The sequence below is a fragment of the Anopheles coluzzii genome, chromosome 2 (assembly GCF_943734685.1).
Source record: "Anopheles coluzzii chromosome 2, AcolN3, whole genome shotgun sequence".
Classification (NCBI taxonomy): domain Eukaryota; kingdom Metazoa; phylum Arthropoda; class Insecta; order Diptera; family Culicidae; genus Anopheles; species Anopheles coluzzii.
In genome coordinates, this window is record NC_064670.1 from 91,668,681 (window position 1) to 91,693,257 (window position 24,577).

General features: G+C 44.8%; 6 protein-coding genes across 12 annotated transcripts in view; 3 read left to right on the forward strand and 3 right to left on the reverse strand.

Annotated features, from left to right (window-relative positions):
- Nucleotides 1-8,462, reverse strand: part of LOC120953669 (calcium-binding protein E63-1) — an 83,173-nt gene extending 74,711 nt beyond the window's left edge. Inside the window, exon 1 of one of the 3 annotated variants that reach the window (XM_040373821.2) lies at nucleotides 8,216-8,462. Coding sequence is in view for 1 of the 3 variants with exons in the window: in XM_040373819.2 (XP_040229753.2) it covers nucleotides 3,223-3,249 (27 nt within the window). In the remaining 2 variants the exon portion in view is untranslated. Of the gene's footprint in view, nucleotides 1-3,222; nucleotides 4,098-8,215 lie in introns of those variants that run through there. The other 2 variants (XM_040373819.2, XM_040373822.2) reach the window with 2 other exon arrangements.
- A 6,050-nt stretch (nucleotides 8,463-14,512) lies between these two features.
- LOC120949430 (transmembrane protein 267) lies at nucleotides 14,513-15,405 on the forward strand. The gene is made up of 2 exons (XM_040366732.2): nucleotides 14,513-14,935; nucleotides 15,003-15,405. Exons 1-2 carry the CDS (start codon nucleotides 14,651-14,653, stop codon nucleotides 15,330-15,332), a joined length of 615 nt encoding a protein of 204 aa, XP_040222666.2. The 5' UTR covers nucleotides 14,513-14,650; the 3' UTR covers nucleotides 15,333-15,405.
- Nucleotides 15,406-15,827: 422 nt separating this feature from the next.
- Nucleotides 15,828-17,375, forward strand: LOC120948679 (transmembrane protein 50A). The gene is made up of 3 exons (XM_040365292.2): nucleotides 15,828-16,174; nucleotides 16,260-16,391; nucleotides 16,464-17,375. The coding sequence occupies exons 1-3, from the start codon at nucleotides 16,085-16,087 to the stop codon at nucleotides 16,722-16,724; spliced, it is 483 nt and encodes a 160-aa protein (XP_040221226.1). The 5' UTR covers nucleotides 15,828-16,084; the 3' UTR covers nucleotides 16,725-17,375.
- Nucleotides 17,332-20,677, reverse strand: LOC120948676 (chitooligosaccharidolytic beta-N-acetylglucosaminidase). Of its 5 annotated transcripts, XM_040365286.2 has the most exons (4): nucleotides 20,269-20,677; nucleotides 20,115-20,181; nucleotides 19,734-19,853; nucleotides 17,332-19,368 (listed from the first exon to the last, which is right to left on the reverse strand). In XM_040365286.2, the coding sequence occupies exons 3-4, from the start codon at nucleotides 19,808-19,810 to the stop codon at nucleotides 17,607-17,609; spliced, it is 1,839 nt and encodes a 612-aa protein (XP_040221220.2). In that variant the 5' UTR covers nucleotides 19,811-19,853; nucleotides 20,115-20,181; nucleotides 20,269-20,677; the 3' UTR covers nucleotides 17,332-17,606. The 5 variants fall into 5 exon arrangements, with proteins under 5 accessions (XP_040221220.2, XP_040221221.2, XP_040221219.2 ...); XM_040365287.2 differs by lacking the exon at nucleotides 20,115-20,181 and having other exon boundaries at nucleotides 20,334-20,676; XM_040365285.2 differs by lacking the exon at nucleotides 20,115-20,181 and having other exon boundaries at nucleotides 20,269-20,676.
- Nucleotides 20,678-20,942: 265 nt separating this feature from the next.
- Nucleotides 20,943-22,361, forward strand: LOC120948678 (general transcription factor IIE subunit 2). Its single transcript, XM_040365291.2, has 4 exons — nucleotides 20,943-21,161; nucleotides 21,259-21,357; nucleotides 21,441-21,603; nucleotides 21,693-22,361. The coding sequence occupies exons 1-4, from the start codon at nucleotides 21,100-21,102 to the stop codon at nucleotides 22,254-22,256; spliced, it is 888 nt and encodes a 295-aa protein (XP_040221225.2). The 5' UTR covers nucleotides 20,943-21,099; the 3' UTR covers nucleotides 22,257-22,361.
- Nucleotides 22,362-22,942: 581 nt separating this feature from the next.
- LOC120948677 (clavesin-2-like) lies at nucleotides 22,943-24,172 on the reverse strand. The gene is made up of 2 exons (XM_040365289.2): nucleotides 23,373-24,172; nucleotides 22,943-23,299 (listed from the first exon to the last, which is right to left on the reverse strand). The coding sequence occupies exons 1-2, from the start codon at nucleotides 24,099-24,101 to the stop codon at nucleotides 23,042-23,044; spliced, it is 987 nt and encodes a 328-aa protein (XP_040221223.2). The 5' UTR covers nucleotides 24,102-24,172; the 3' UTR covers nucleotides 22,943-23,041.
- Between the last annotated feature and the right edge of the window lie 405 nt (nucleotides 24,173-24,577).

Below are 24,577 nucleotides of genomic sequence, written 5' to 3' on the forward strand. Positions count from 1 at the left end.
AAGCCCGCGCGAAAGATGACACTGGTTTGTGACACGGGGCCCAGCCCACGCCGCCGCCCATTCGACACAGTGCGGTGCATTCGGTTGCATTCGTCGTCGCATCTCCAACCGCTACGCGAAACGTACCCGTTGCCCGGTCGAACTATTCGAATCGAATGGAAAACAGATTCATAACGATGCTGCTCGCCTCGAAGATCGTTCCCGTTGCAAAAGGGGTTTCGTGGTGAGGCGGGGCAAGTGGAACGAGCAGGATGACACGGTATCGTAGCGAAGCGTTACAGTGCAGTCGGCCGATGTGCACGATGTACCGGCACCTCACAATTCACAAGATTGTGTGGTTTTGGTCCTCACTGTGTAGCCCTCGTGCCCCAAAAATAGCAGAACCGTTGAAGCGCAAAGAAGAAAGGGTCGTAAAGTCGGGGAGCCAAGGTGTCCACCCCCATGAGGGAGGCAGGTGGAGGGTAGAAGCGATCAGCGGTGTGATGCCTCACCGGTCCGAAATGAAAACGAAACGAACGAAGGAACAGGACAGTGCTGTCACTTGTTACTGTGTAGAGATTCTAGCATTTTTTTTAAAAGCATAATACAGTGGTGAACATAAGATTTGTTGTTTGGTTATAGATATTAATAAACACGGAATAAAACAATGATGTCAAACAGTTTTAATAATAAACTTTGTTCATCATGTTGTTGTGTTCTTATGTTAATAAGTGTATTTATTTTATGGTTCATCATCAACAACAAAATACTTATGAATACTAAAAAGCTATAATGTATCATGATAATTTTTTAACCGTCGTCTACAATCACAAGATGTATAATCCGGTTTTTATAATAATGGCGAAATTACCTTACTTTGTTCAGAATGTTTAAAAACACGTTTTACACCAGTCATGTTCATATCGTTAATAAATTAAAGGGGTATTTTTTTATTGTCCTGGAATATTTACCAAGAAAGGTACAAAATAAAACTAGGACCAGTTGGACTGTTGATCTTTTTTATGTTATTGCTTATAAATCAATTATTTTAAACACATAATGAACATCGGCTAAAATATACATTAAAGCAAAAGAACCTGGAGCTGTTCCCAATGTTCACAAATAAGTGATTCTATCCTGAATAAGCTGTCTGTTTTTAATATATTTTTATTTCACATACACATAGCTACATACATATAGCAATAAAGTAATACCAGACTTTCTTTATTAGGAGAAAATTTGCACAAAATTTTATCGTTATACATACATTAAAAATGCTTGATTCAAGGATATGGAAAGTCAAGAAAAAAAGTCTGCTCCTCCTATACCTCATGTGCCACATTACGGTAGTGGAATTTAGCTGCACTTTTTATGAACGTTACGTCTTTTATGGTTGATTCTTTTTTTTTAGTATTACCAGCAACACAAAGTACTTCTCGAGCAAAGTATTCCATAATTGTCATCATTCCATAAATACGCGGTTCTCTGATATATTTTCTGTAAATAGTAGGCAGTAATTGTTCCATTATTTCAAGCAATTTTAAAAATATTTAACCAGAAAAAAGGTGTCTATTATTTGTTTTAATTTTTTGTATGAATGGCTTAGTTGGCAGTATCACTGTTTCTTTTTCTATAATTTTGTGATTTATTCTTTTTTTGCGGGAAATAGCGAGTGACACATTTTAACTGGTATTAAATTAAGATCTGTATCTTCAAAATTAATAAGCATAGTCTATGTAAACAACTGTGTAAAAAAAGTCAACTACCCACTAAATCTAAGGCATCCGAAAAATCGCTACACTCCTCATTTGCAGCGAAACCGGTGGTCAAACCCTCCACAGCTGACGATAGTTTATTTTTGCCGCGCGCTCTTAGGAAACCGCAACATGGTGGCAAATGCTGCAACCGCGCACTCTCATCGATGCATCAACCCGTTGCACCAGGCTGCAGGACGCGCCGTCAGCGGCACACAAAAACCCCCAAGCCGATCAAGTTCGAGGAAGTGAAGCTCAAAGGCGCACATCTTGACTGGCACACGGGTTGGCACAACCTCGACAGCCGACTGCTTGCCGTTGTGCCGCGCATATACTTAAACTAATCGCACACTAACGTACCGGATTGAGAGTGCGAGAGCGTTGGCGGGACGCAAAGGAGTAAACTATGCTGCTAATAATAGTAGGTCGCGGATATCTTTAGCCCTCGTTAGCTACCGTTTTGCGGCCCCACCGCGTGCGCTTTCTGCCCTCCCGCAGCACGCCGCGTCAGGTTGTTATTGTTTACAGCTGATCGCGCGCTCGCGAACAACCGAACGGCTGCTTGTTGTGTACACCAGCTTCCCTTTCAGATTTAGTGGCAGCCTTTTCACATGCTGCAATGTTATTTTCTCTCTTTCTTCATTTTACTCTTCTCAAGTTCCGTTGCTTTTTTGTCCTCTCTGTACACTCTTGCTGTGTTTTGTTTCGCAGCGCGCAGCATCGAAACAATTACTCGTGATGCGACACAAATTCCTTTCTTTGTTGACTTCCCGTTGGGTTTTGATCAATAAAACCTGCTATCAGGTTACGAGGTAACCGGGGATGAAACAGTGTAGGGATGAATCATGTGATTAAATCGGCCAACATTTGCGCATTGGTTCAACGGGGCATAAATCCTACTCGAATTACGCGTGGAGAAAACAATGTTTCAAAATAATCAATACATTAAAAGTAATGGCATCTATGGTGTGAAATTATTGTAACAAAAAAAAAAAACAAGCAAAAAATATGAGCAAATCATAGCTCGCATTAACTGAGCTAATCTTCATTACGATCTGGCATCGTTATGCAAATCTTAAACTTTCCCTCCTCTTTCCTGGCATCTGATGACGAAATGGAGCATGAAAATTCCACTCATCTCACATCGCAGACAAGCACACACTCACACAGTCACATTATTAAACTGCCAGGTGTGCAGCTGTTCGGCATTAGCCAAAAGGGCAAAATTATAAATCTCATCAATAAGACCGATCCGTGACAGACCCAGTATGGAAGGGGGGGGGGGGGGGGGAATAAATGGAGGCTAGCCGTAACGCGGCAGCAGGCACGGCAACTCAGACCGGCTGCTCAGACAGTGAATGATCGATCGGAGTCTCCCGAGAGACACTCAGCGTGTGCTGTGCTGTTCACATTAATGTTATGGTAAAAATGAAAACAAATAACAACAACAAAACCCATAACGAAGCACCATTGGCTATCACAACTCTACCTTAATTTGGCTGTAGAATCCACTCATTCGAAATCGAATGTGTAGCAATGCAGGGGTGGGTACTGATCGCGGGATGTTAAGACAGAAAGCAATGCAGTAGCAGCAGCACGCTCCTCCCGTTCGCTCGCATTAACGCACCAATGCACTTTGCTTCACTTTGTCAGGCGGTTGTTAAGATCAAGAAGAATAGACTTCAATGTCTAACTTTGCACAACTAATTCAGCTTTGGGTTATTTTCTTCGCTTTATTCAGTGTTTGTTTCTTACTCTCTTGATATCACTCGATCACTCTGCTGCCACGCAAACACCTGGCTGGCTGTTAAACTGTCGTCTAAACTTGCATAAAAAACCAACTGTCACATCAAACTAATTAGTATGCGCACGCGTTCTGCATTCGTTCATCCCGTTGACGGCGCCGACACCTTCCCAACCGGGTAGACACGCTCGCTCAAAACTCAATTCCATTCAAAACAGCCGTCCCATTCGATCGTAAACACACGGTCTAGAGAAAAACTGCTTTTCAAACTGGCAATGATACAGAACTGATCACCCCAAACATGCGCGCACACACACACACACACCTGCACAAATTATGCTGTTTCGTTGTCAATCGCGCAGAGGGAACAACCGACCACCGTACGATTCAAGGCTTTCCGTAGTACTGTCCCGCTTGGCGCAGCTACCCTTAGCGAGCCTTCAAAGTGACGCTTTGAGACGCGACGGTTTTCCTCCCCCCCTTAGCGCCTGCTACACACGCATAGGAATCTATCCTCACCGCTCGACCGTTTAGCTAGTCACAGAGCAACACGAATCGTACGTGAAATTTCACCAGCCACCCCGAAGCAGAAACGCTCCCTTGCGCGATTGGTGATGGTGGCGCGCTTTAATCCACCTGGGTTGGTCGGTTGGGATTTATTTTTCGACTTTTACCACGAGGTTATCTTTCGCCTCGAATGCCGTGTTACACACACACACACAAACACTAAACCCGATGTCGCACAGTGTCGTCGATCGCCTCCACATCATTCACCGCGTGAGTTCGTGATCGCACAGTGATCGCATTGGCACACAAACGTGAAGAAAAAATATAAATATATGGCACACGGCTTGTGACACACGGTTTACGCACAGAATCACGGCTGTGGCGGAACAAACAAACAGCGGTTGCGACTGCTTTGCGTATCGCTCGTCGGTACACTGAACGCGCCCGATTTTACCAATATCCCCGTTTTCCGAGGGTCAAAAGTTCATGCGGGATGTGGAGCCGGATTTCCCTTTGACCGGGGGTTTTTTAACGCGGTGGAGGGGGAAACTTTTCCCGTGGGATGCTGGGACGGCACGCATACCAGCGCACTGCTGAACGGTGCCTTTCCGGCGTGTAGTACGTAATCTGCTGTATGCCTCGTGGCGATGGTCCGAGGCCCTCCTAACCTGTTTCCCCGTTTCCTGCTTTCGCTGCCCTTTTTGGTCGTGTGTTTTTGCTGACCTTCTAAGAATAGCCCACCAAAAAAATCGAGCGCACGGTAGGTGTTGGTTTACGCTTCCTTCAAAGAGCATTTTTGGGGCCCGCCAGGCATGGCATCGGCGGCACGTTTGTCACTCAAATTCGGCGTTCTCGATGTACAGGTGGCATCGTGTGTAAATGTGCGTTTGAGTGTGCAGGTGGTTGTGTGCGTGTGGAAGACTGAGTGAAATTAGCATGCCCTCCGCCAGGTTGTGTGCGTGCGCGTTCGGGATCGTTACTGGGCGACAACTTACTGTCGCACAAAAAAGATAATAGGCAACAGTAAACTGAAGTGAAAAATTTACTTTAAAGCATTTGAATTATTTCTGTAAAGGAAATTTGAAGTCGAACTTACTTATCTATTTTTTTTCAAAAAATTGAAAAAGCTTAATGCTCTTAATATTGCAGAATGTTGTTATGTTTTTCAATATTTTCCCTTCAATCCTTGTTTCTGCATGAAATTTAATTTAATGCTTTGAAATTTGAAGTCCAATTTAAGATCAATATTTCATTTGGTTGAATTTATTTGTTGTTTACTTTGTTGTTGTTGTAATTAAAATGATTGGTTCTTTTTTAGAGTTGTTTTTTTCTGATAAGACACAAAAACCCAACAGGTATACTGTTTTGCATTTGGTCTAAATTTAATGCTCCCCAAACCATCATGCTCTGCGTATGCGTGCTGGGTTGTTTGGTTTTTTGGATGTTTGTTTTAATGTCGTTCTTGTTGTTGTGCTACAAAAATTCGTCAAAAGGTGATGGTCACTTCATCGTTCAACCGGTAAACGGTCATTTCCGTCCTCGTGCGCTTTTTCAAAACAAGAATAACAAATGTTGACAGTCGGCAAGTAAATCAAAACACTGCAAGGTGACATCCACTATCGGCGGATCGTGAACGGATAGGAGCAAGCTGGAGGAAAAAATATTTTCTCGCACATTTTTCATCCCAGGATAGTCAACAGTTTAGTGACTCATGGAAGAGGATTGTTTTTATCTTATTCGTTACAGGATTTAATGTTGTATGCTTTACTGAGTTGTTCATACAACATTTAGATATTTATTTATTTTTTTTTTCATTAAATTGGACACATTTGCTTGCTTGTTTGAAAACTTATTCCTTTAAAATGCATTTATTTGAGTAGGTTAAATTACATTATTTACGTATTTTACATATTTTACAAGCAAAAATTGAACGCCGTTTCCCTTGATTACAAAAAAAAGTTGCAATGTCCAAATCCAATGCACCTTACCGGGCAACCAGACGTATCGAGACAATTTCGCGGCGTGAAATGTGAACAAAAATCTAAAATGAACATGGTTGTACCTAGCTGTCATCCACACATGGCGTAAAAATATTCCCCGTGAAACGGATTGTTTTTGTGTGGAATTCTCATCGAATATCATTGAATGTCCTGAATATTGGAAACTTCACGGCGCGACGCCATTTGTCGGTATGTCTGGTTGCACGGTTATGCATGTCACCAGAATGACCCACTTTATCAAGCTTGTGAAGTGATCCTCTAGGCCGGTCGCGTGGTACAGTCGTCGACTCGTACGACTTAACAACATGCCCGTTATGGGTTCAAGCCCCAAATAAACCGTGCCGCCATACGTAGGACTGACTATCCTGCTATGGGGGGGGTAAACCAAAAGTCATTGAAAGCCAACCTCATAAGTGAGTACAGGCCGACCTTGACCGACAACGGTTGTTGAGCCAAAAGAAGAAGAAGAAGAAGAAGAAGTGATCCTCACATTGCTTCCTTTGAATACTTTGATCACATATCGACCCAAAGATTCCATAAGGGCGCTACATCGTGATCGTGAAAAAATAGAATTTTCGGCCACAGGATACAAGACGCCTATTATTACCAGTTCTAAGGCATTTGAACTTTGTATTTATCCATGTGTTGTTTATAAATGTAGTTCTGTCATAAGTATAACTCAGCGTAGTTCTTATCTAAAAGATCGTTTCTTTAGAGTAATACTCAACTCTCAACTTTCTATGAGTTAAGCTTACACATCAATGATATCTATAATATTTTACCTCCAGATGACCATCTTCTATATGCGGATGATGTCATTTTTTCCTCTGTTTCTTCGCCTACTGATAGTGAAAGACTTCAACTATACTTAAACTCCTTCGTCGAATGGTGATCTGTAAATTTGATGTGCCTTTGTCCCGATTAAGTTTCCATTTTATTCATTATTACTTCCAGTTCCATTTTACTTTCATTGTCCACATTATTTTGAGTAGAAGCTTCTCAATGTCTGGTATTACGTCTATTTGTGACCTTGGAGTTAAACTTCAAGCAACGGTTGGAGGATATAATAACCAAAGCATATAAACCCCTGGAATTCATGCTCAGTGTTTCATCTGAGTTTAGAGATCTTTTCTGTTTAAGAACTCTTTACTGCAGTCTAGTTCGTCTAATTTTGGAACATGCTAGTATTGTATGGAGTCCTTCTAATATTGAGGGATGCACTCGATTAGAAAATGTTCAAAGACACTTCACAAAGGTTGCATTTCGTCGTATTTTTCCATACGATCACGATCAGACGCAGGATCCATACGATCCATCCTGTGTTCCGGCCAATTTCAAAATCTGAGCAATCCGCATTCGCGTTTCATGTGCTCTCGGAACTCAGTCCGCCATCCTAACTACCCAGCAGGTCATCCGACTTATCCATACCAACGTCTTATCAGGCCAGCCGGTCTTCCGGTCAGCAAACATCGTCGGATTGAACAGCTCTAACCTCTCAGGTTTCTCGGTGACCACTGTTTCATTTAAGACAAAAAACCAGATGAGCACAATTTGATCGGGGCCATTTCTTCAAAACCAATCCAAAGATCCAATTTTTATTTAAATCCTATCTATATTTTCTTGCATCACTTGTTATTTTGTGTACTGCAAATGTAGAGTGCTTTTATGAGTGTTGTTTTGAAGAATTTTGATTTTAAATATGGCTTGTTTGATTCTGTTTTGGTTATAATATTAGTGGTTAGGTTTGAGTGAGGTTAGGTTAAGTTAGGCTAGATGGAGGTTGATTTTGTTAATAAAGTATAATCATATACTTTATATCGTTATCTGTATAGGTTTGAAAAGGCTTTAATTATAATTCTGTTTTATGAAAAAAAGATCTCAAAAGCATTCAAAAGCTTTTTTCAATTTGTGGATAATCATTATTTATCATTAGCATATTCCCAGCAGAGCAGCACGGTTAAAAAGCATTTGTATTCAACCCCCAAAATAAGTCTTAATATAAGCAGCCGTTTGTAGGCAATATAAAAGATATCATGTACCTTTAGGTTATCTTCTACATAATTATACACAAGTTCATATCTTGTCACACAAAAGCTCACGAAAAGGCATCAATTAAGTGTTATTGCTAAAGCAGTCATTTGATCTGGAAAATAAAGTCCAAAAGATAAAATAAAGTCCAAGTCGCAAAAAAGGCAAGCAGCGCTACAGCATCACACAACACAACATATTACTTCATCAGGTTCTCTGCTGCTTCCTGGCTGCGCCGTACTGAATGATAATGTTTTGCACTTTGCTCGTGCAAAGTTCACCAAAGCAAACGAAAAACACAAATCCCGGCAGCACCCGAGTCACACGCGCGAACACTTTTGCTACCGACTTTCCTTAGCCGTTAATCCCGTCCGATCAACAAGAGTACGATCTAGCCCAGAAAGTAGCACGAACACAAGCGTCACGATCACGGTACGACTCCCGCGGCACGGTGAACAATAGTGAACGCATCCTGCCGAACGGGTGCTCCCGAAACCGCGCAATTGCTGGCCGAAAAGTTCAACCCGAGGGATGGTACAATTGCAGCAGCAGTACCCCCCCCCCCCCCCCTGCCTTCGTGAACGCAACCCGCATGTTCGAATGGGTGACGGGTGGTTTGCTATTGAACCATCCATTCGTCCCTACTCCCCGGCTCGGTGCAGAACCGTTTGAAGTGTTTGATGGTCACGGTACCGTGGGGTTTTTCGCGCGAAAAAAGCCCTTTTTCCTACCGCTAATCAGTTCGCGTGCTGGCAGACGGATGTCGACAGCACCCCGCCCAGAGGGTGAGAAGGAAAGCGTGCAGAACGGGCAGAAGAACGGACCGGCCGTTCAAACATGAACGTGGTTGACACATTCAAAATGCCGCTATTTTTTACGCCGCCGCTCGACAACATCTCTGACAAAAGCAGACGACGGTGGCAGACGGTGGGAGATGCAAACGGGCGTTAGTGTTTGTACTTGAGGCTTTTCAGTAACAGTGACAGCAATGCAACACACAGGGGACGGGGAAAAGGGGAGTGGATGATGAGGTATTCTACCCGCCGCAGAGGCGACGAAGCTCGTGACAAAATGGCATCGTCACCGAACGGTTGTCGGTGTCCTTTCGGTTTGTGTGTCTGAATGGTTTGTTTTTTGTCATATAAAAACAGTCACACAAAAACAAATAACCAAACCCCTCCACACGAACACGCACACACATAGCTCATGCCAGACAAACGACAATACGATCGCATTATTGGGGTGACAAGAATAGGCAGGGAAACAAATTTGTCTTTTCGCCATCATTACCCACAACGCGCCAATGTCGGTCAGCGCGTCGGTCGGAATGTCGATCGTGGTCGATCAACAACGAAATAAAAAAAAAACTCGCTCTCTCGCTCTTTGGCTAGTAACATCACTTTTGCTTGTATCGGAAAACAAAAGTGGCGCCTTGAGCGGTGCTGCACGGAAGAAAGAGCACGAAAGCGAAAAGCAAAGCAGACTAAATGCGCGCGTTGCCAAAAGGTGTTTAGTGTGTGTGTGTGTGTGTGTGCTTTGTTGGCGACTTTTGAGCAGAAGACAAGCAGGCGTTCGTTGTCGCCACGGAAATTGATCGATCTTAGTCTTGATCGGCGCCAACAAAAACGACACGATTGGCGGGATCAATGAAAGTGCAACGGTTTGGATCACTTTCAGTACATCCTTTTTAAACATTTCCTAGCATTCGCTGCCAAACCGACGGTGTACCAGAAAGGACACGCATGTCATCGATTTGTTTAGTCGCTTAATGAAGGTGTAAGCATAATCTACAGCGCTGCGTTAGTGTGAATTATTGCAGGTGGATTTTTATTCAATTGTATAGTGACTTTGAATTGCTAACACTTTTGCGTTTCTAAGAGTTCTGCTACGCTCTGAAGAAGACAATCCTTTAAACGATCTTTCTTTTCTACTTTTATTTGTTTGTTGATAAATGTGACAAAATAAAGCGTTGTATAATAAGTTGTAAGATGTACGCAATATTTTTCAAGTGCATTCTTATTAATCATTAGTCGTTCGTGCAAATGAACAATTCAACAAATTTTATTTTTCGTCTCATATGGCGCAACAGGCTTAGTTGGTCAAACTAAACCACTTATGAACTAGGTTTACTAATTAAACTAGCAATAACTGATTAGAATTCTACCCTTAAGCAGGATAATCAATTTATACGAATCTATACGAGGTTTGAAACATGTTGTCCGGTCATAAGTGTAATTTTTATTATTTATTGTTTAATCTTCAACAGGCCGTATGGCCTAATTAAGATAAGTAACAGTACATTAAAAAAATACATAGCATCAACAACGGTTGTATCGCAATTCACTGCGGCCACGGCAGAAGTCGGAGACGTTCCTTGAAGCACTGAGTTGAGATGTCGAAGTCGAAGCAATCCGAAACAGTGTTGAAAACAGCCGACATGCGGAACATAGGGTCAGACCGACCAGCGCTGGAACGGGGTTGAGCGAGCCGTAGAGTCTCTCTACACCTAAGTGTTCGAGATGGTGCATAGATATCGACTCGATGCAACAAAGGCGATGAGTCGATAGAGCCATTTAGCAAACCAGCGATGAAAGAGCACTGTGCATTGCGTCTTCTAACCGAAAGAGGTTCAAGGCCTAGAAGACGGCACCTGCCAGGGAAGTAGGCGTAGGGCATATCGCGCGAGGTTACGTTGAATCGCCTCAATTCGAGCAATTGAAAAAGCAGTGGTTGGGCTCCAGACTACGCACGAATATTCCAGAACCGAACGAACGATACTGTTGTAGACAGCTCTGATGCACATGGGGTTGCGGAATTCATTAGTTGTCCGGATAACCACGCCAAGTAGTTGGTTTCCTCTGGCTACAACGTCATCGATATGCTGTTTAAAGTTCAAACTTGAATCAAGAAGAACGCCCAGGTCTTTGGCATGATTTTGTCGATTAACTGCAGTGCCGTCCATGAAGTAGGTACCAGTAACCAAAGTCTAGCCAAAGAACGGGTGCGTTCGTCGATCTTTGCCTACGCTGCGCTTTTAACGATAAGTTGCTTTGCGTTCTCTGTTTGTCTACTTTGCTACAGTAACGCTTTAATTGCTTATGCTGCACGTTTCGGTTGTTTTCGATAAATGTGTCTCAATGGTTTTTTTTTCTATGAACGGTATGGTCTGGGTATGTTGCTATGGTGTGGATTGATTTGCTGATGTGTTATAATGAATGTGTTGGAATGGTGTGATTTGGCTTTCCGGGGTGTGTTACAATGTGCCTATATCTGATATTGTGTATTATAATATGCTCTGTATTGTAGATATGCTACATGAGGATTGACAAGTGTACACATGTCCTCATGGGAAGAGAATGCGTGGTAGATGCCCTACTTGAGCCGTATAAGTGGCGTTTCCGTCAACTGTGACGAAGCGAACTAAGGCACTTTCAATTAATTGCGTAACAAAATGTATTATCAAAAAAGCCATGTCATGATAGTTCTTTTTGTTAATCAAACGTATGAAATAGAAAAAGTGTGCCTCCGAACGCCCTCCGCGTTGAAGGCGTTCGAACAAAAAAGTGAGTTGCATCCAGCGTAACATTTTGTTACATAAGACGTAAGTGTAACAGTATCATTTTTGGTGGTATGTTATTTTTGGATGATCCACGTTTTACTCAATTTGTGCAACAAGCTTAGACCTCAATTTAATTGTAGTGTCATATATGACGACATGCCATATGAACAATATGGCAGGTGACATATTAACGTCCTCGGCCTGTCCAAAACTCACGACATTGAACCGAAGTCATACAAAAATCGAAAAAAAGCCGAGGCTTCACAATATTGGAGACTCTCTTCGGCTTTACTCGAAGCCAATCGTGGACGTGGGCAGGCCGTGATCGTTAATGTGTCACCTGTCTATCATCCCTAGCGACATCCCTCCTGTTGATAATCCATTACTCTTTGTCTGATGCCTTTATATCTAATTGGCTTGCAACACTTTCAGAATTGATTACCATGCCAATTTTATTGTTAGTTCTTAGATTCCTCACGTTTATAGATTATTCTTCTCACACATACGTATCTTTCAATATTCGTAACGATCGAAAAGGATTAACATCATTTTTATAGTGTTTATATCTATGAGATATAAACTTAATACTAACGAAAGTTATTCTATAAAAACAGCTTTAACCCCAATGCGTAAAATATTTAACATGGGCAAATTTGTACATTTTTATTGTATATACTTGTTTACTTCGAATAGAATATACTAAACTATAAATCACCAACTCCTCCAATCTCTAATCCACTGTTCGCATTCTTTTCGCTACATATCTTATGGTCGGCAAATGAATCATTTCCTCCCACCAGGCGTCTCCTTTCCAAACGCAGTAAAATGGCACACATGGTATTCATAAATAATTAATTACACTACCCTCTCAGATTCTTTCTCAGCTTAGCGTTGCTATTTTCCCTTCTATGAAATTTGAAATCTTTTTTTTCTCTCTGTTTAGGTATCAGAATCGCAATTTCCAAACGATGCCATCTTTTTTACCAAATGGTTCATCTAAGCTTTCAACAGACCGTAAATGAAACGCTCCTCCCACAACCTTTATTCCGCTCCATGCAGGCGAACAGATTACGTTTATGTTTTTTTACCCCAGCGGGCAATTCAAGGGTATAGATCATTAGATCGTGGAGAATGGAACAACCAAATGATACTGTTTAGAACAGCAAAGTACGGAAACATGTCGTCCACTAGCCCAGGACCAGCTCTGCTTCCTTCCAGGGCAACACCCTTCTCTGACATCCCGCTAGGAGCTAGTGTCGTCGTAAACAAATGTCTTTCCGATTGAACAGTGAACAAATTTCCTCTCTATCTCAAGGTTGACGATCCATGGCCACGATCTGCTACTGGCGATGGAGCTCGAGGGATTCCACCCGAACAACCGACCGGGTGACTGTACCAACTGCTGCTTCATGGCAAACTGACCACCGTGTCTCCTGTGACCGAGCAGAAACGGTACGCCAGTTGGTTGGTGTATGTGTGCGGAGCGGTCGTAGATCATTGAGCAAACTGAAGATCGTCCATTCGACTCAAACAGGTCTGGATTCGGAGTGGACCTATCCATCGTGGCGAGGAAAGAAGTTTTGAAATGGTTGGCAATCTGCAGAAAAGGGAGATAAAGAGATAGATAGAGAGAGAGAGAGAATGTTTGTGCAAGGGCAGCAGTGAAGATACCAGGGAGAAAAGGGTTTATTGCCTCCCTGACCGTTTGAAACTATTTTTAGTTCGTCATCGGCTTGAGACACGATTGCAGCGTGTTTATTTTTGGTTACCGATGAGATGCGCGCGGCATGTGCAAAGTAAAGGAAAAGCAGTTTCAGTTGTTTTTCTTTCTTTCTTTCTTCCTTTTTTTTTGTTAAACTGACCGGACCAGATTAAAGCCCCCAACGGCTGTGTAAACGTGGCTGCGTATGAGTGAAGGGGATGTTTTTTTTCACTTTGTTTAAACATTTACTCAAAATGAAGAAATAGCACGTGCGATCAGCTGATCACTTCGGGTGTAATGTATTGTTGCAACAGAGTCTCGATTCTTTGTGTGAATTGGTTTTTAAATATTTCTGTTGGAATCGGTAATCTAAGAACGATCACGTCCGGAGGTCAGAACAACAATAAAAACTCATGAGAGGCTCTATCGATCTATTATTTGTGAATTATGCAAACATCCTTAGGGAACAACTTAGACATTATGAGGAACCATGAGGAACACTTAAAAAATCATGTGTTTGTAGGGTTTATTACACTAATTAATGATTGAACAAGAAGTCACAAATAGTAAAGCTTCATAAGTGATCAGTTAAATAAAAACAAAATAATTAACTAATTACGGTAGTGTTTATCATAATGGAAAGCTCGATTGATGTTGTATGAAACATATTTTTTCGTGACGGTTTTATTATGCTTTATATTGTTTTTTTTTTCTTTGATATTTTAATCCGAATGCTATGGGACATTTTTCATTTTTGTGTCTCATTTCGATTGTATGGGCCTTGAAATATGTACCAAACGATCGTTACTATCGTTCTGATCATTTCGATCGTTTCGCTCATTTATTCTTTTCCAATTATACTTCGATCGTTCTGATGAATACGACTGAACATAACCCGGTTCTTAATTTTGAACATAGTACCGATCGTTACATTATGAGGAACGAAATAAAACTGGTTGGTTCGCACCGGAACGTGCATCACTTATTCAAAGCAGTGTTTTTTTTTAAATTATTATGACCATTCATGATTTCAATTCCCAGTGTGTTGTTTAACAGACTATCAAACGTTTCTGAAGGGATGTGAAGAATGTTTTGGATGAAATGAAAACAACTTGTTTTTCGGTTGATATCCCTTCCAATTTTGTATGAATCTTTTTTTATCGACAGATAATGTAAAAAAGCAATCAATTAGTCGAAACATTCCGATTTTAATAACAAACAGCATCACTGAAAAGTCAATCCTTGTCCGTCGCGAAACTCACTGTGCGCGGCTCGTTTGTTTGTAAACAATAGCAGCATTATTGAATCATCCTTCGTTCCTGTATTTACAATTTCTTCGAATCGCTGAACAGTTTGATTCGTCAACTTTCCTTTCAAATGAATTGGAACCTGCTATTAGTGCTAAAGCATGTAATCTTGTGTTGTGTTTGTGTGATCGGTGATAAGCTGGGCGAATCCGCGCATAAGCCGGCTCTTGTGCGAGCCTGCATTGACAATGCCACGCACGCCTTTATCGGGTGCATAGTCGCGGAGCTGGTCCTTTTCAACTTCAAACATCAACTTACGCGACACGAGTACTGCTGGCTGCTTTTCGTGGCAACGATTATTTCATCATGCATTGATTTGGATCATTTTATAGAAGCAAAGTCATTCAGACTACAGGTAGAGAGCGCTTTTATGATTGCTTTTGTTTAAAAGAAACCGCCAAGTAACTTTTTTTAATTTTTAGGATGCCACCAATCTCGACCGAAGACCATTTCTTCACAATTCAACGATATGTGTAGTAATTTTTATCTTATTTATCCTTACGAAGCGCGCTAGCAATCAATTGCGTATGTTGATTGCGATGGCTTTCGTTGCATTTAGCACGCATCATTTACGTGATGCGACAAGGCGTGGAATATGGTTTAAATCGCCTTTTCAGGACAGCAGCAGTCCGGCAGTTCCTTATGTACTATACATTGCGTATGTAAATATCATTCCAAGTGTGATCGTTTATCTGTTGCAAACAACGGGCAGCAGCACCGTGCCAAAAATGAAGTTAGTCGAGGTGGTGTAGATTAAGTTGGAAGAATACAATGTGATTGGAAATAGAACATAAATTTTAAATAAATCAATTATGATATTCTATAGATGCAGTAGCCTTAATTTTTTTTTTGTTTATAATAATCTCAAAAATATCAAAATCGAGATTATTGCACATTAAAATTACTTTAGAATTTAAGCTATATAAAAATAATGCGCTTCATGTGAGTCGCCTGTATTGCCCACATCATTATTGTTGTAGTATTTTTACTGGGAAAAGAGCATTGAAGACCTTTTCTGATTTTGATGGCGTCTGTCGTGGGAAATTCCATGGAATTGAGAAACTTACATTAAAGTGGACCTTACGTGCTGAAATTCACCATCCGTTTATTTAAAAATTACAAAAAAAAACATATTTTTTATTATTTATTCCGCAATTTTCGTTTTTCGAGAACTATGGGACAAAGCATAATGACAACTGGTCAAAAATGATCTTCATGGACGCACTGCTGTCATTTCCAGCAATCTTTTGCTTATTTACCTGTCAATAAAACATATCTCATCAAAGCAGAAAACGGAGAACAAAAAACGGAAAAACATCACGATTGTGCAAGGAAATCCCTCTCTTGCGAGTGCTTTTTGTCAATATCTGTGTCTTGTTTTCCGTCAAAGTTACAGAATAGTTGACGCAACCAAAGGAAGTGAAACGGCACACGGTACGATTTCCATTTCTGGAGCGCGAACCAACACCACCCACCACAACGAAACAAACAAACACACATCACAATGGCGATAATCGAAAGCATTCGCCAGGCGTACTGGTTCGAAGTGCTTCCCCGAAGAACGATCCTTGCGACGGTGGTAGCAGCACTGCTGGTAAGTGTGACTCATCCTCACCCCATGGCACTAATTTGATTAAACGCAATATACAAATCCAATGCTTCCCTGCCCCCTGGGACAGTTCTTCTCCGGATGGTGGATCATCATCGACACGGCATCGGTCTACCCGAAATCGTTCAACTTTTCCTACTACATCTGCGGTATCCTAGGGACGATCAGCTTCATCATGGTGAATGCTGTAACGAACGAAATGGTGAGTAGAGAGAAGGAGGCGCAGCACACAAGATAGTGTTTTCCAGTACTAATAATCTCGTTCGTTGCGTAGCTTCACGGCGCTCCCAATTACACGGGCGGTATCATGGGCGGTAGAGGCATCAAGGTGTTTCTCTTCACCGGATTCGTGCTCGGCTTCACCTCGATCATCGCCACCATCTGGATTATGATTGCCGAGTTTACCGTGAACGAGTCGCGAACCGACAAGTACCCGGGGTACGCTCTGCTCATGCACAACGTGTTCATCTTCCTAGCCACCCTGATCTACAAGTTTGGTCCCCCGACGGAGAGCGATTATTTGGGCAACTTCTAAGTGGGTCAGCCTGATGAACTGACCGCCCATCGTGTCGGATACATCCATGAATCATCCGAAACCATCAACGACGCTGGGTAAACCGTACTTTAAATAGGTGTCCTTACACCATCCACGCTTCAAATTCCTACCCCCCCCCCCCCCCCCCATTAGTCGCGGTGATTTTTTTTTAATTGTGATTCCCGTACAGCGCGCTTGCTGGGCTGGGATAGTTCCTCCCTCGGTGAGGCAGTTGGGTCGCTTCTCTCATACAGACACACATACACTCATGCGACGTCGGAAGAGGAAGTAACGTTTTGATTATTTGAAGAAAAAAAAATCCATTTTCTTGATAAGTAAGTCCTCACACCCTCGAATGTCTTATCGGCCGGCAAGGAGAGTGATCGTACAAACACGAGTGTGCTGCTGCTGCTGCTGCTGCTACCGTCGATTTGAACGATCATCCATTCCTTCTTGCCTTTCGAAAAAATGACTGGAGCTGTTGTCCTAGAGAATCCAAAATTTGAAGAAACGAAATGAAAAAAAAGGAACTTGCGCAGCTTCTGTATGTAAAAAGGCAAAATATCGCTCCCCCTTATAAACAATGAACTAACCTACCACGAACAAGTAAGTGTAAACACAATAAACAAGTATCATTTATTTATATATATACTCAAATTTGTTCGCTTCTGTCGGATTTTTCACTGTTCTTTTTAACAATTTCAAACTTCAACGAAAGTAACGTTAGCAAACGACCGGAAGCCAATTGGGAAGCAGAATGAATTTGGAATTGTATGGTGTCATGGAGGGCAAACAAAACAACAGCGGGAAGAACCAAACCTGCCACCTCAATGTACACCTCGAGCTTAAAGTTTCTACTGTTGCAGTATCTTTTTTTTCTTTTTACGAACGCCCACCATCGCCCCCGATCGGACAGTTGGCTTCGTTCTGTAGGCACCATTTCGGTTGAATGCTGTTGGCCGCAATGCCCTCCTCGATTAGCCGCTCGCGGTGGAGGAGCATGCGCGCCTCGGCCATCTGCCAGCCGGCCCGCGGATTGCTCCACAGCCGCTCGGCGTGCGCGCTCAGCCGGGGCCACAGACGGTTGTCCAGCGTGTGCGTGTCGGACTGCTCCGTCCAGAGGGCGGCCTCGCCGCCCAGTATCTGCTGCGCGTACGGGCCACCGATCGCCATCAGATCGTTGTTGTACACCTTCTGCCAGCCGATGTACGGTGCGCACCAGTTGCTACCGTCCGTCACCCAGCCGGCAAAGCCACAGTCCAGGTAGAGCGCGTCGTAGTTGGACATGATCAAGCGGTAGCCCTTCTGCAGCAGATTGGCCACCTTGCTGTCGTTGCCCGTCGTCCACACCTGCACGATGTACCGGTCCTTGTCCAGGTACTGCTCGAGGTACGGCGACTCGGTCAGCTTGCTCGTCCACATCACGATCGGGCGCGGCTTACCACCCTCCGCCACCGGGAGCGTTTTGTCCAGCCGGCGTAGTGCCTCGGTTTGGAAGTAGTTCCACAGCTTCATGAAGTCGCCCTCCTGCAGGCCCCATTCCTGCTCGCCCATCCAGCGCTGGATGCTGCCGGTTGCGTTCCAGCACCGCACCGACACCTCGTCCCCGCCCATGTGGAACAGGTCCGACCGGTTAAACATGGCGTTCATCTCCCGGTACACGTCCTCCAGGATGTCGTACACCGCGTCCTTGGTCGGATCGAGCTGGCCGCACGGTGGCTCCACGCAGTAGTTCTCCCACGGCTGGTAGTTAAAGCAGGCCGTCACGCCCAGCTTCTCCCAGCCCTCGCCGACGTGGGCCGGTGCATCCAGCTCGGGCACGATGCGGATGCCGCGCTCGAGCGCGTACTGCACCAGCCGCTGGACGTCGTCCGCCGTGTACACGTCCCGCCGGCTGTACGCCCCGTAGGTGTGCAGGGTGGGGCGCGATTTCACCACCAGCGGGAAGCTCTGCGAGTCCGTGATGTGCCAGTGGAACACGTTCAGCTTCACCATCGCCATGCCGTCGAGCGTGCGGCGCAGCGACTCGAGATCGATGAAGTTGCGCGACGTGTCCAGGGCGAGGCCACGGTGCGGGAAGGCCGGTGCATCGGACACCCGGGCCCGGGCTACCATCTGCAGCTCGTTCCGGATGTCGTCGTACAGTACCAGCTGGGACAGCGTTTCCAGCCCGTGCCGGGCACCGAAGAACGTTTTCGCCTCGATCGTTGCCTGCAGCTCGTCCTTGCTAGAGCCGGCCCCCACGGTAAGGGAGTAACTTTCGTCGGTTTCGTAGTTTAGCGCGAGCGAGTCATCCGTAACGTTCAGCTTGATGCGCACCGCCTTGCCGCCGGGTTTGAGCGCCGCGCCCTGGGCACGCTTTTTCAACTGGCTGCGGAAACGGTCCCTGTTCGCTTCCCACAGACCGACGAGCTGGGTCAGCTTTTCGTCCCACTGGAACCACACCTGGTCGGGGTCGATGTGGGCGAGCTCGTTCTCCACCGCCAGCTGCCCGGTTGGCTGTGGCCAGAGGAGCCCAGCTCCTTCGCCGCAGAACAGCCGACATGCCGGCAGGCTGATGGCGTTCGCCGCTGGGTATGATTCCTCCGAGATGGCCGTTTTGACGCAGCGATCGTTCTTGCACTGGTAGCCCCATACGGCTTCGCTGGAAGTAGAAAGGATGGGAAAAACCGAGATAAAGAAAGTGAAATATAAAACCATTGGCGAAACGTTCGTCTTCGGGCACCTCTTTCGTAAATTGTCGACTTTCGGCAATGCAATACCAACGGCCACAATGATGGCGACCGCCGTTAGGAGTGAACCCATCAAAAAGCATTTCTGTGTAAAATTCATATCACAAACAGGAGTGACAACGCAAGGCAACAACAATCAGTGATAGTTGTTCAACACTGTCAGGCTTTTGCCTGAAGTGCTCGAGGATGGAGACCATGTACGTTCGGTTTATAATTCTTTTAATTGCATTACACAGTCGAACGTTGCTGTTGCGGTGGAAGAAAGAGGACAACTTACCCCTCCGAGTGGACTCCGATTCCAGTGCAAACAAATAGAGCAAATAATGCCGTCACAAGATATTGTACTTCAGCCATCCTGCTGTCGCTGCTTCGAAGACTGCTGGAGATAATCGAACAGCTGAAATTAAAAATAGATAAGATCGTATAGATGTGTTGGATTGTGGTCGATACATTGAAGCGATTGAAGGGGAACTCTAATTTGCATTTGCTAATTTCTTCCGCATAGTTCCGCACTCCACTTCTTGCCCTACCTTGATAGTTTGTAAAAGGGCGGTACTATACTACAACAAACTTTCACTTCTTGCCCGTTCACTCCCCCTCTCTAAGCGTTGTTTGGTGCAATTGGAAAGACTCGTTGATGCCTTGGTGGTTAACGAACCTTAATCGGTGTGTGCTGTGTGTGCGTCCCGTGGCACCTACGAGGGTCACCAACTTCCGACGGTTCGCTGATCGCGAATGATGTGGGAGTCAATTCGGGGAACTGATTTTTATTGGAACCGTCTTCTTGTTACCGCCGGTCTTCGCATTCTTACCCGGATCTGCTGGCCGGTTTTCGATAGGCACCCACTTTGCCTTTCCTTCGCACGCGATTACGTACCGTCGGAGCAGGTAGAGCCGTAGATGACCGAAAAACCGGTTCTGGATGGGTTGATGGGTTGATTCGGGCAATGTCCTGATTATTTCATCTTCTGCACCATCTCCCACTTGTGTTGCGAGTTGGATGGTTCTACACACTACTTGAAATTTGTGTTTGTGTTTTTTTCTTCGCTTGGATAGGGACGTTGGGATGGAGCTAAGGAAAAAAAGGGAACCACAAAGGGTAAACAACGCCAGCAGCTGGACCGTGTGCTCGCGCAATGCAGTGATTTTGTGATGGAAGGCACGGCATCAATACAAACAGTGAGATTGTTTATGAAGGTTACAGGAGAGAAAGGCAAATACGAGAGAGGGAGAGGGAGAAAGCGATACAAAATGTGAGAATTTGGACACAGAAAGCGTTCAAAACTAGGGGTTTACTGAAAAACCTAAAAATTGTGTTTTTGCAAGACACCAGAAAGATAGTTTTTACTGAATAGTGTAAGTAACATTTCAAAAGATATTTTAAAAAACCGTTATTTCTCTGCTTTGCGAGAATTTGCAAATGCAAATGCAAAGAGAGCGATTTACTTGCTGAGAGAGAGAGAGAGCGCGCGACAGCTGTCATTTTTTGACAGCAAAAGCATTGTGCTTTGTTTACGTCTGCATTTGCCACTGGTGCTGCAGCGTTCGGATAGAAATTTTATCATAATCAACGAATTAAAAGTGTGATACATTCCTGAATCATCCGTAATTCTCTAGCCCAAAGACAAACGCACCGCCCCACGATGGATCCCGCTCTGTTGCGCGAACGAGAGGCCTTCAAACGGCGGGCGATGGCAACGCCAACGTAAGTTTTGGTGCTTTGTTTCTGCTACGGTGGCAAGCAATGGTTCTTCCCGAAGGCTCGTTTTTTATCCATTTATCCTTATCCAACATGCTTTCAGCGTTGAGAAGAAGGCAAAAACGGAAAGCTCGTTTGCCGCACCGAAGGACATCAAGAAGCCAAGGCCCGCGAGTGCCGCACCGAAGATCGATGCCTCCAAGTATGCAAGGGCAATGGGAGGGAAGTGTGAAGAGCCGTTGAATACGTTGTTGCCTAATTCACACAATTTTTCCTTCCTTCAAGTTACAAAACTATGTCCGGTAGCTCCCAGTATCGCTTCGGTGTGCTGGCAAAGATCGTGAAGCACATGCGCACCCGCCATCAGGAAGGTGACGATCATCCGCTAACGCTGGACGAAATCCTGGACGAGACCAACCAGCTCGATATCGGATCGTCCGTGAAAACGGTACGTGAGGCGTTGAGTTTCTGCCCGTAAACAAAACATTCATACAATTTCCCTTATTTATTGTACCTACCTCTATTACTTTCAAACAGTGGCTCCAAGGGGAAGCGCTGCGAAACAATCCAAAGATCGAAGTGACGCCCGATGGCCGGTTTCTGTTCAAGTCGGTGTTTAAAATCAAAGACGGCAAAAGCCTGATGCGGCTGCTGAAGCAGCACGATCTCAAGGGGCTGGGCGGGGTGCTGCTGGACGATGTGCAGGAATCGCTGCCGCACTGTGATAAGGTGCTGAAAAATCGAGCATCAGAAATCATCTTCATTACGCGCCCGAACGACAAGAAGAAGATCCTGTTCTACAACGACCGGACGGCCAACTTCCAGGTGGACGAGGATTTCCAGAAGCTGTGGCGCGCGGTAACGGTGGACGCCATGGACGATGCGAAGATCGACGAGTACCTGGAGAAGCAGGGCATCCGGTCGATGCAGGACCATGGGCCGAAGAAGCCGCTGCTGCCGAAGCGGAAGAAGCTGGCCAACAAGAAGCGCCAGTTCAAGAAGCCGCGCGACAACGAACATTTGGCCGACGTGCTGGAGACGTACGAGGACAACACGCTGACGCAGTCGAACGCGGTGCAGGAAATCAAGCAGAACAATTGATGGGCAGGGGATGGGTTACCTTTTTTTTATAAACTAGATAAATGTATTGTGAATTTAAGGAGAGGAATGAAATACAAACAATTATAATGAAATATAAAATCAAAATAGTCTTTATGATACCGTGACGAGACATGTAAAATAGCTTGGTTTCGTCAGAATGGGTCTAACAGGCCGCAATGAATTACATGATCTGTATTCTTCTTCTTCTTCTTCTTCGTTGGCACAACAACGGTTGTCGGTCAAGGGCTAGGACTATACCACTAGTGGGCTTTGCTATCAGTGATTTATTATGCTACGTATGGGGGACACGGTCCATTCGGGTCTTGAACCCATGTTGTTAAGTCGTACGAGTTGACGACTGTACCACAAGACCGGTCTCTGATCTGTTTTGCAATGTAATAAACTAAACAATTGCAAACACCATACTTTACGCGTTGTATTACACAAGCACAAGGCAATTGAAGCTGTTCATTAATTATACATCTAAAAAACGTTACATAAAAAAAACTATAAGTACAATGCGTACATGGGATGCACTTATTTAGCACACGCCCATTACGTGCACTAGCTAAAACCTGTTCCCACTACTACGCGTTACTGTTTGTCCTTGGCGGCATGTACGAGTGCATCAGTACCGCAAACAGGGCCCGCCGGTCGCAGGTCAACAACAAATCAAGCATGGCAGCTTCAAGGGAAGGCTGATATATTTCTAGTCCACCAATTCACCACATTAATACAAAAAATCAGTAACACATATGCACTTTGAAGATCAACCACTCAATCCGTTAATCAACGTCCAACTTTCGGAAGCTACCGATCATTCCCTCATCGCCGCCCGGCTTGGTTTGACTTTTCACCAGTAAACAACGCTTTTCGTCCACCTTCATGTCGTCCAGCGCCAGGATGATGTTCCGGCAACGGTCGAGCGATTCTCTTAGCTGGCGCTTCAAGTCCATCGCCTCCTGCTTGCCACCGTAGTACTCCTTTGGCATCAGAGATAGCAGGTTGCACTTGCCAGCAAATTCATCCATCGATCGGTAACACTGCACCAGAGACAGCGGGGTGTGAATAAATGAAATATTATAACTTAATTTGAAAAATTACCACACATCTTACCTTTAGCCGACTGCGCAGCTTCTCACTGCAGCAGCTCATGATCCACTCGCCGACGGCTGCGCCAAACAGTGGCAAATTCACCACATGCACCTCCTTCACGCGCAGCGGAAGCGCCTTCGTCACGCAGTCGATGTAGTTCTTAATGTCCGTCAGTGACCACTGGGCGAATGCACGCATCGGCACATTGGTTTCGTCAAACACGCACACCAGGCCGGCAATTTGGTTCAGCTCGTCGTGGCAAATGGTCTCAAACACCATCGTGAAGAACCGGATCTGATCCGTCACTTCAAACCGATCGATGTCCAGGTTGGCGTAGCGCACCAGAAACACCACACGGCCCAGCTCATCGCGCCCAAGCGGCACCACAAACTCGCTGTCGATCATGACCTGCACCCACGGTTCGGCCGTGTCCAGCTTGCTGTACCAGGCGGGGAACCGCTGGCGCGACACGAGATACCGCTCGAGCGTTTCGCACGCCGCCAGGTGGGAAAACTTGCGCACACGCAGAAAGCGCAACAGAAAGCTGGCATCGGTGCGGCACGTGTGGATGGCGGGATTCTTCGCAATCCAGTCGCGCATCTGCTCCAGCGCCTGTTCGACGATGGCCGGTTCTTCGCGCAGCTCATCGGCCGCAATTTGGCGATGCAGTGCCGAACCGGCCGGTTGATATAGGTCGTACTTCTCCGGACACTTTTCTACACACGGTGCACCGAGCGGTACGGTCGTCATGTTGCGTCCGTTTTACACAGTGCGACCAATCGCTGGGAACGACGACGAGATACTGATGCGAGCGAGCTTTAGCAGGGTACATTGGGGAGTGAATGAGTTTGAGTAGTTTGTACGGCCACGCCATGGACGTACAAACTATGTACGCATCGGCTGTAGACGGAGACGCTGGCCTTCATTACATACCGTTTGGAGGCTGTAGACAGCGGCGGGTAAGCACGTACCGAAGCAGGCAATCTGAGAAGGGTGTTTTAATTCACACCAATCTATGTGTACAATAAAGACGGCAATCTGATTTATATTGCTTGTATAGATAGATGTGTGATGTAGAAACATTTTCCGGAGCTTAAGATTGTTTTTTGAATTTAGTTCTTATTAAAATCTTGGAATAATACTGATCATTCAACCCAATCGATCGCCAAAAGACTACAGAACAGACAACCCTGCCGTCATCGAATGTCCCAAATGGTCAGAATTAG

Excerpts from the sequence above, each read along its gene's own strand:
- LOC120949430 (XM_040366732.2), top strand. The coding sequence starts at position 14,651 with ATGAATTGGAACCTGCTATTAGTGCTAAAGCATGTAATCTTGTGTTGT. Across the intron at positions 14,936-15,002 it reads CAAAGTCATTCAGACTACAG|GATGCCACCAATCTCGACCG; the intron begins GTAGAGAGCGCT and ends TTTAATTTTTAG.
- LOC120948679 (XM_040365292.2), top strand. The coding sequence starts at position 16,085 with ATGGCGATAATCGAAAGCATTCGCCAGGCGTACTGGTTCGAAGTGCTT. Across the intron at positions 16,175-16,259 it reads CGGTGGTAGCAGCACTGCTG|TTCTTCTCCGGATGGTGGAT; the intron begins GTAAGTGTGACT and ends CCCCTGGGACAG. Across the intron at positions 16,392-16,463 it reads ATGCTGTAACGAACGAAATG|CTTCACGGCGCTCCCAATTA; the intron begins GTGAGTAGAGAG and ends TTCGTTGCGTAG.
- LOC120948676 (XM_040365283.2), bottom strand. The coding sequence starts at position 19,556 with ATGAATTTTACACAGAAATGCTTTTTGATGGGTTCACTCCTAACGGCG. Across the intron at positions 19,369-19,449 it reads GTCGACAATTTACGAAAGAG|CGAAGCCGTATGGGGCTACC; the intron begins GTGCCCGAAGAC and ends TTCTACTTCCAG.
- LOC120948678 (XM_040365291.2), top strand. The coding sequence starts at position 21,100 with ATGGATCCCGCTCTGTTGCGCGAACGAGAGGCCTTCAAACGGCGGGCG. Across the intron at positions 21,162-21,258 it reads CGGGCGATGGCAACGCCAAC|CGTTGAGAAGAAGGCAAAAA; the intron begins GTAAGTTTTGGT and ends ACATGCTTTCAG. Across the intron at positions 21,604-21,692 it reads TCGGATCGTCCGTGAAAACG|TGGCTCCAAGGGGAAGCGCT; the intron begins GTACGTGAGGCG and ends ACTTTCAAACAG.
- LOC120948677 (XM_040365289.2), bottom strand. The coding sequence starts at position 24,101 with ATGACGACCGTACCGCTCGGTGCACCGTGTGTAGAAAAGTGTCCGGAG. Across the intron at positions 23,300-23,372 it reads AGCTGCGCAGTCGGCTAAAG|TGTTACCGATCGATGGATGA; the intron begins GTAAGATGTGTG and ends TCTCTGGTGCAG.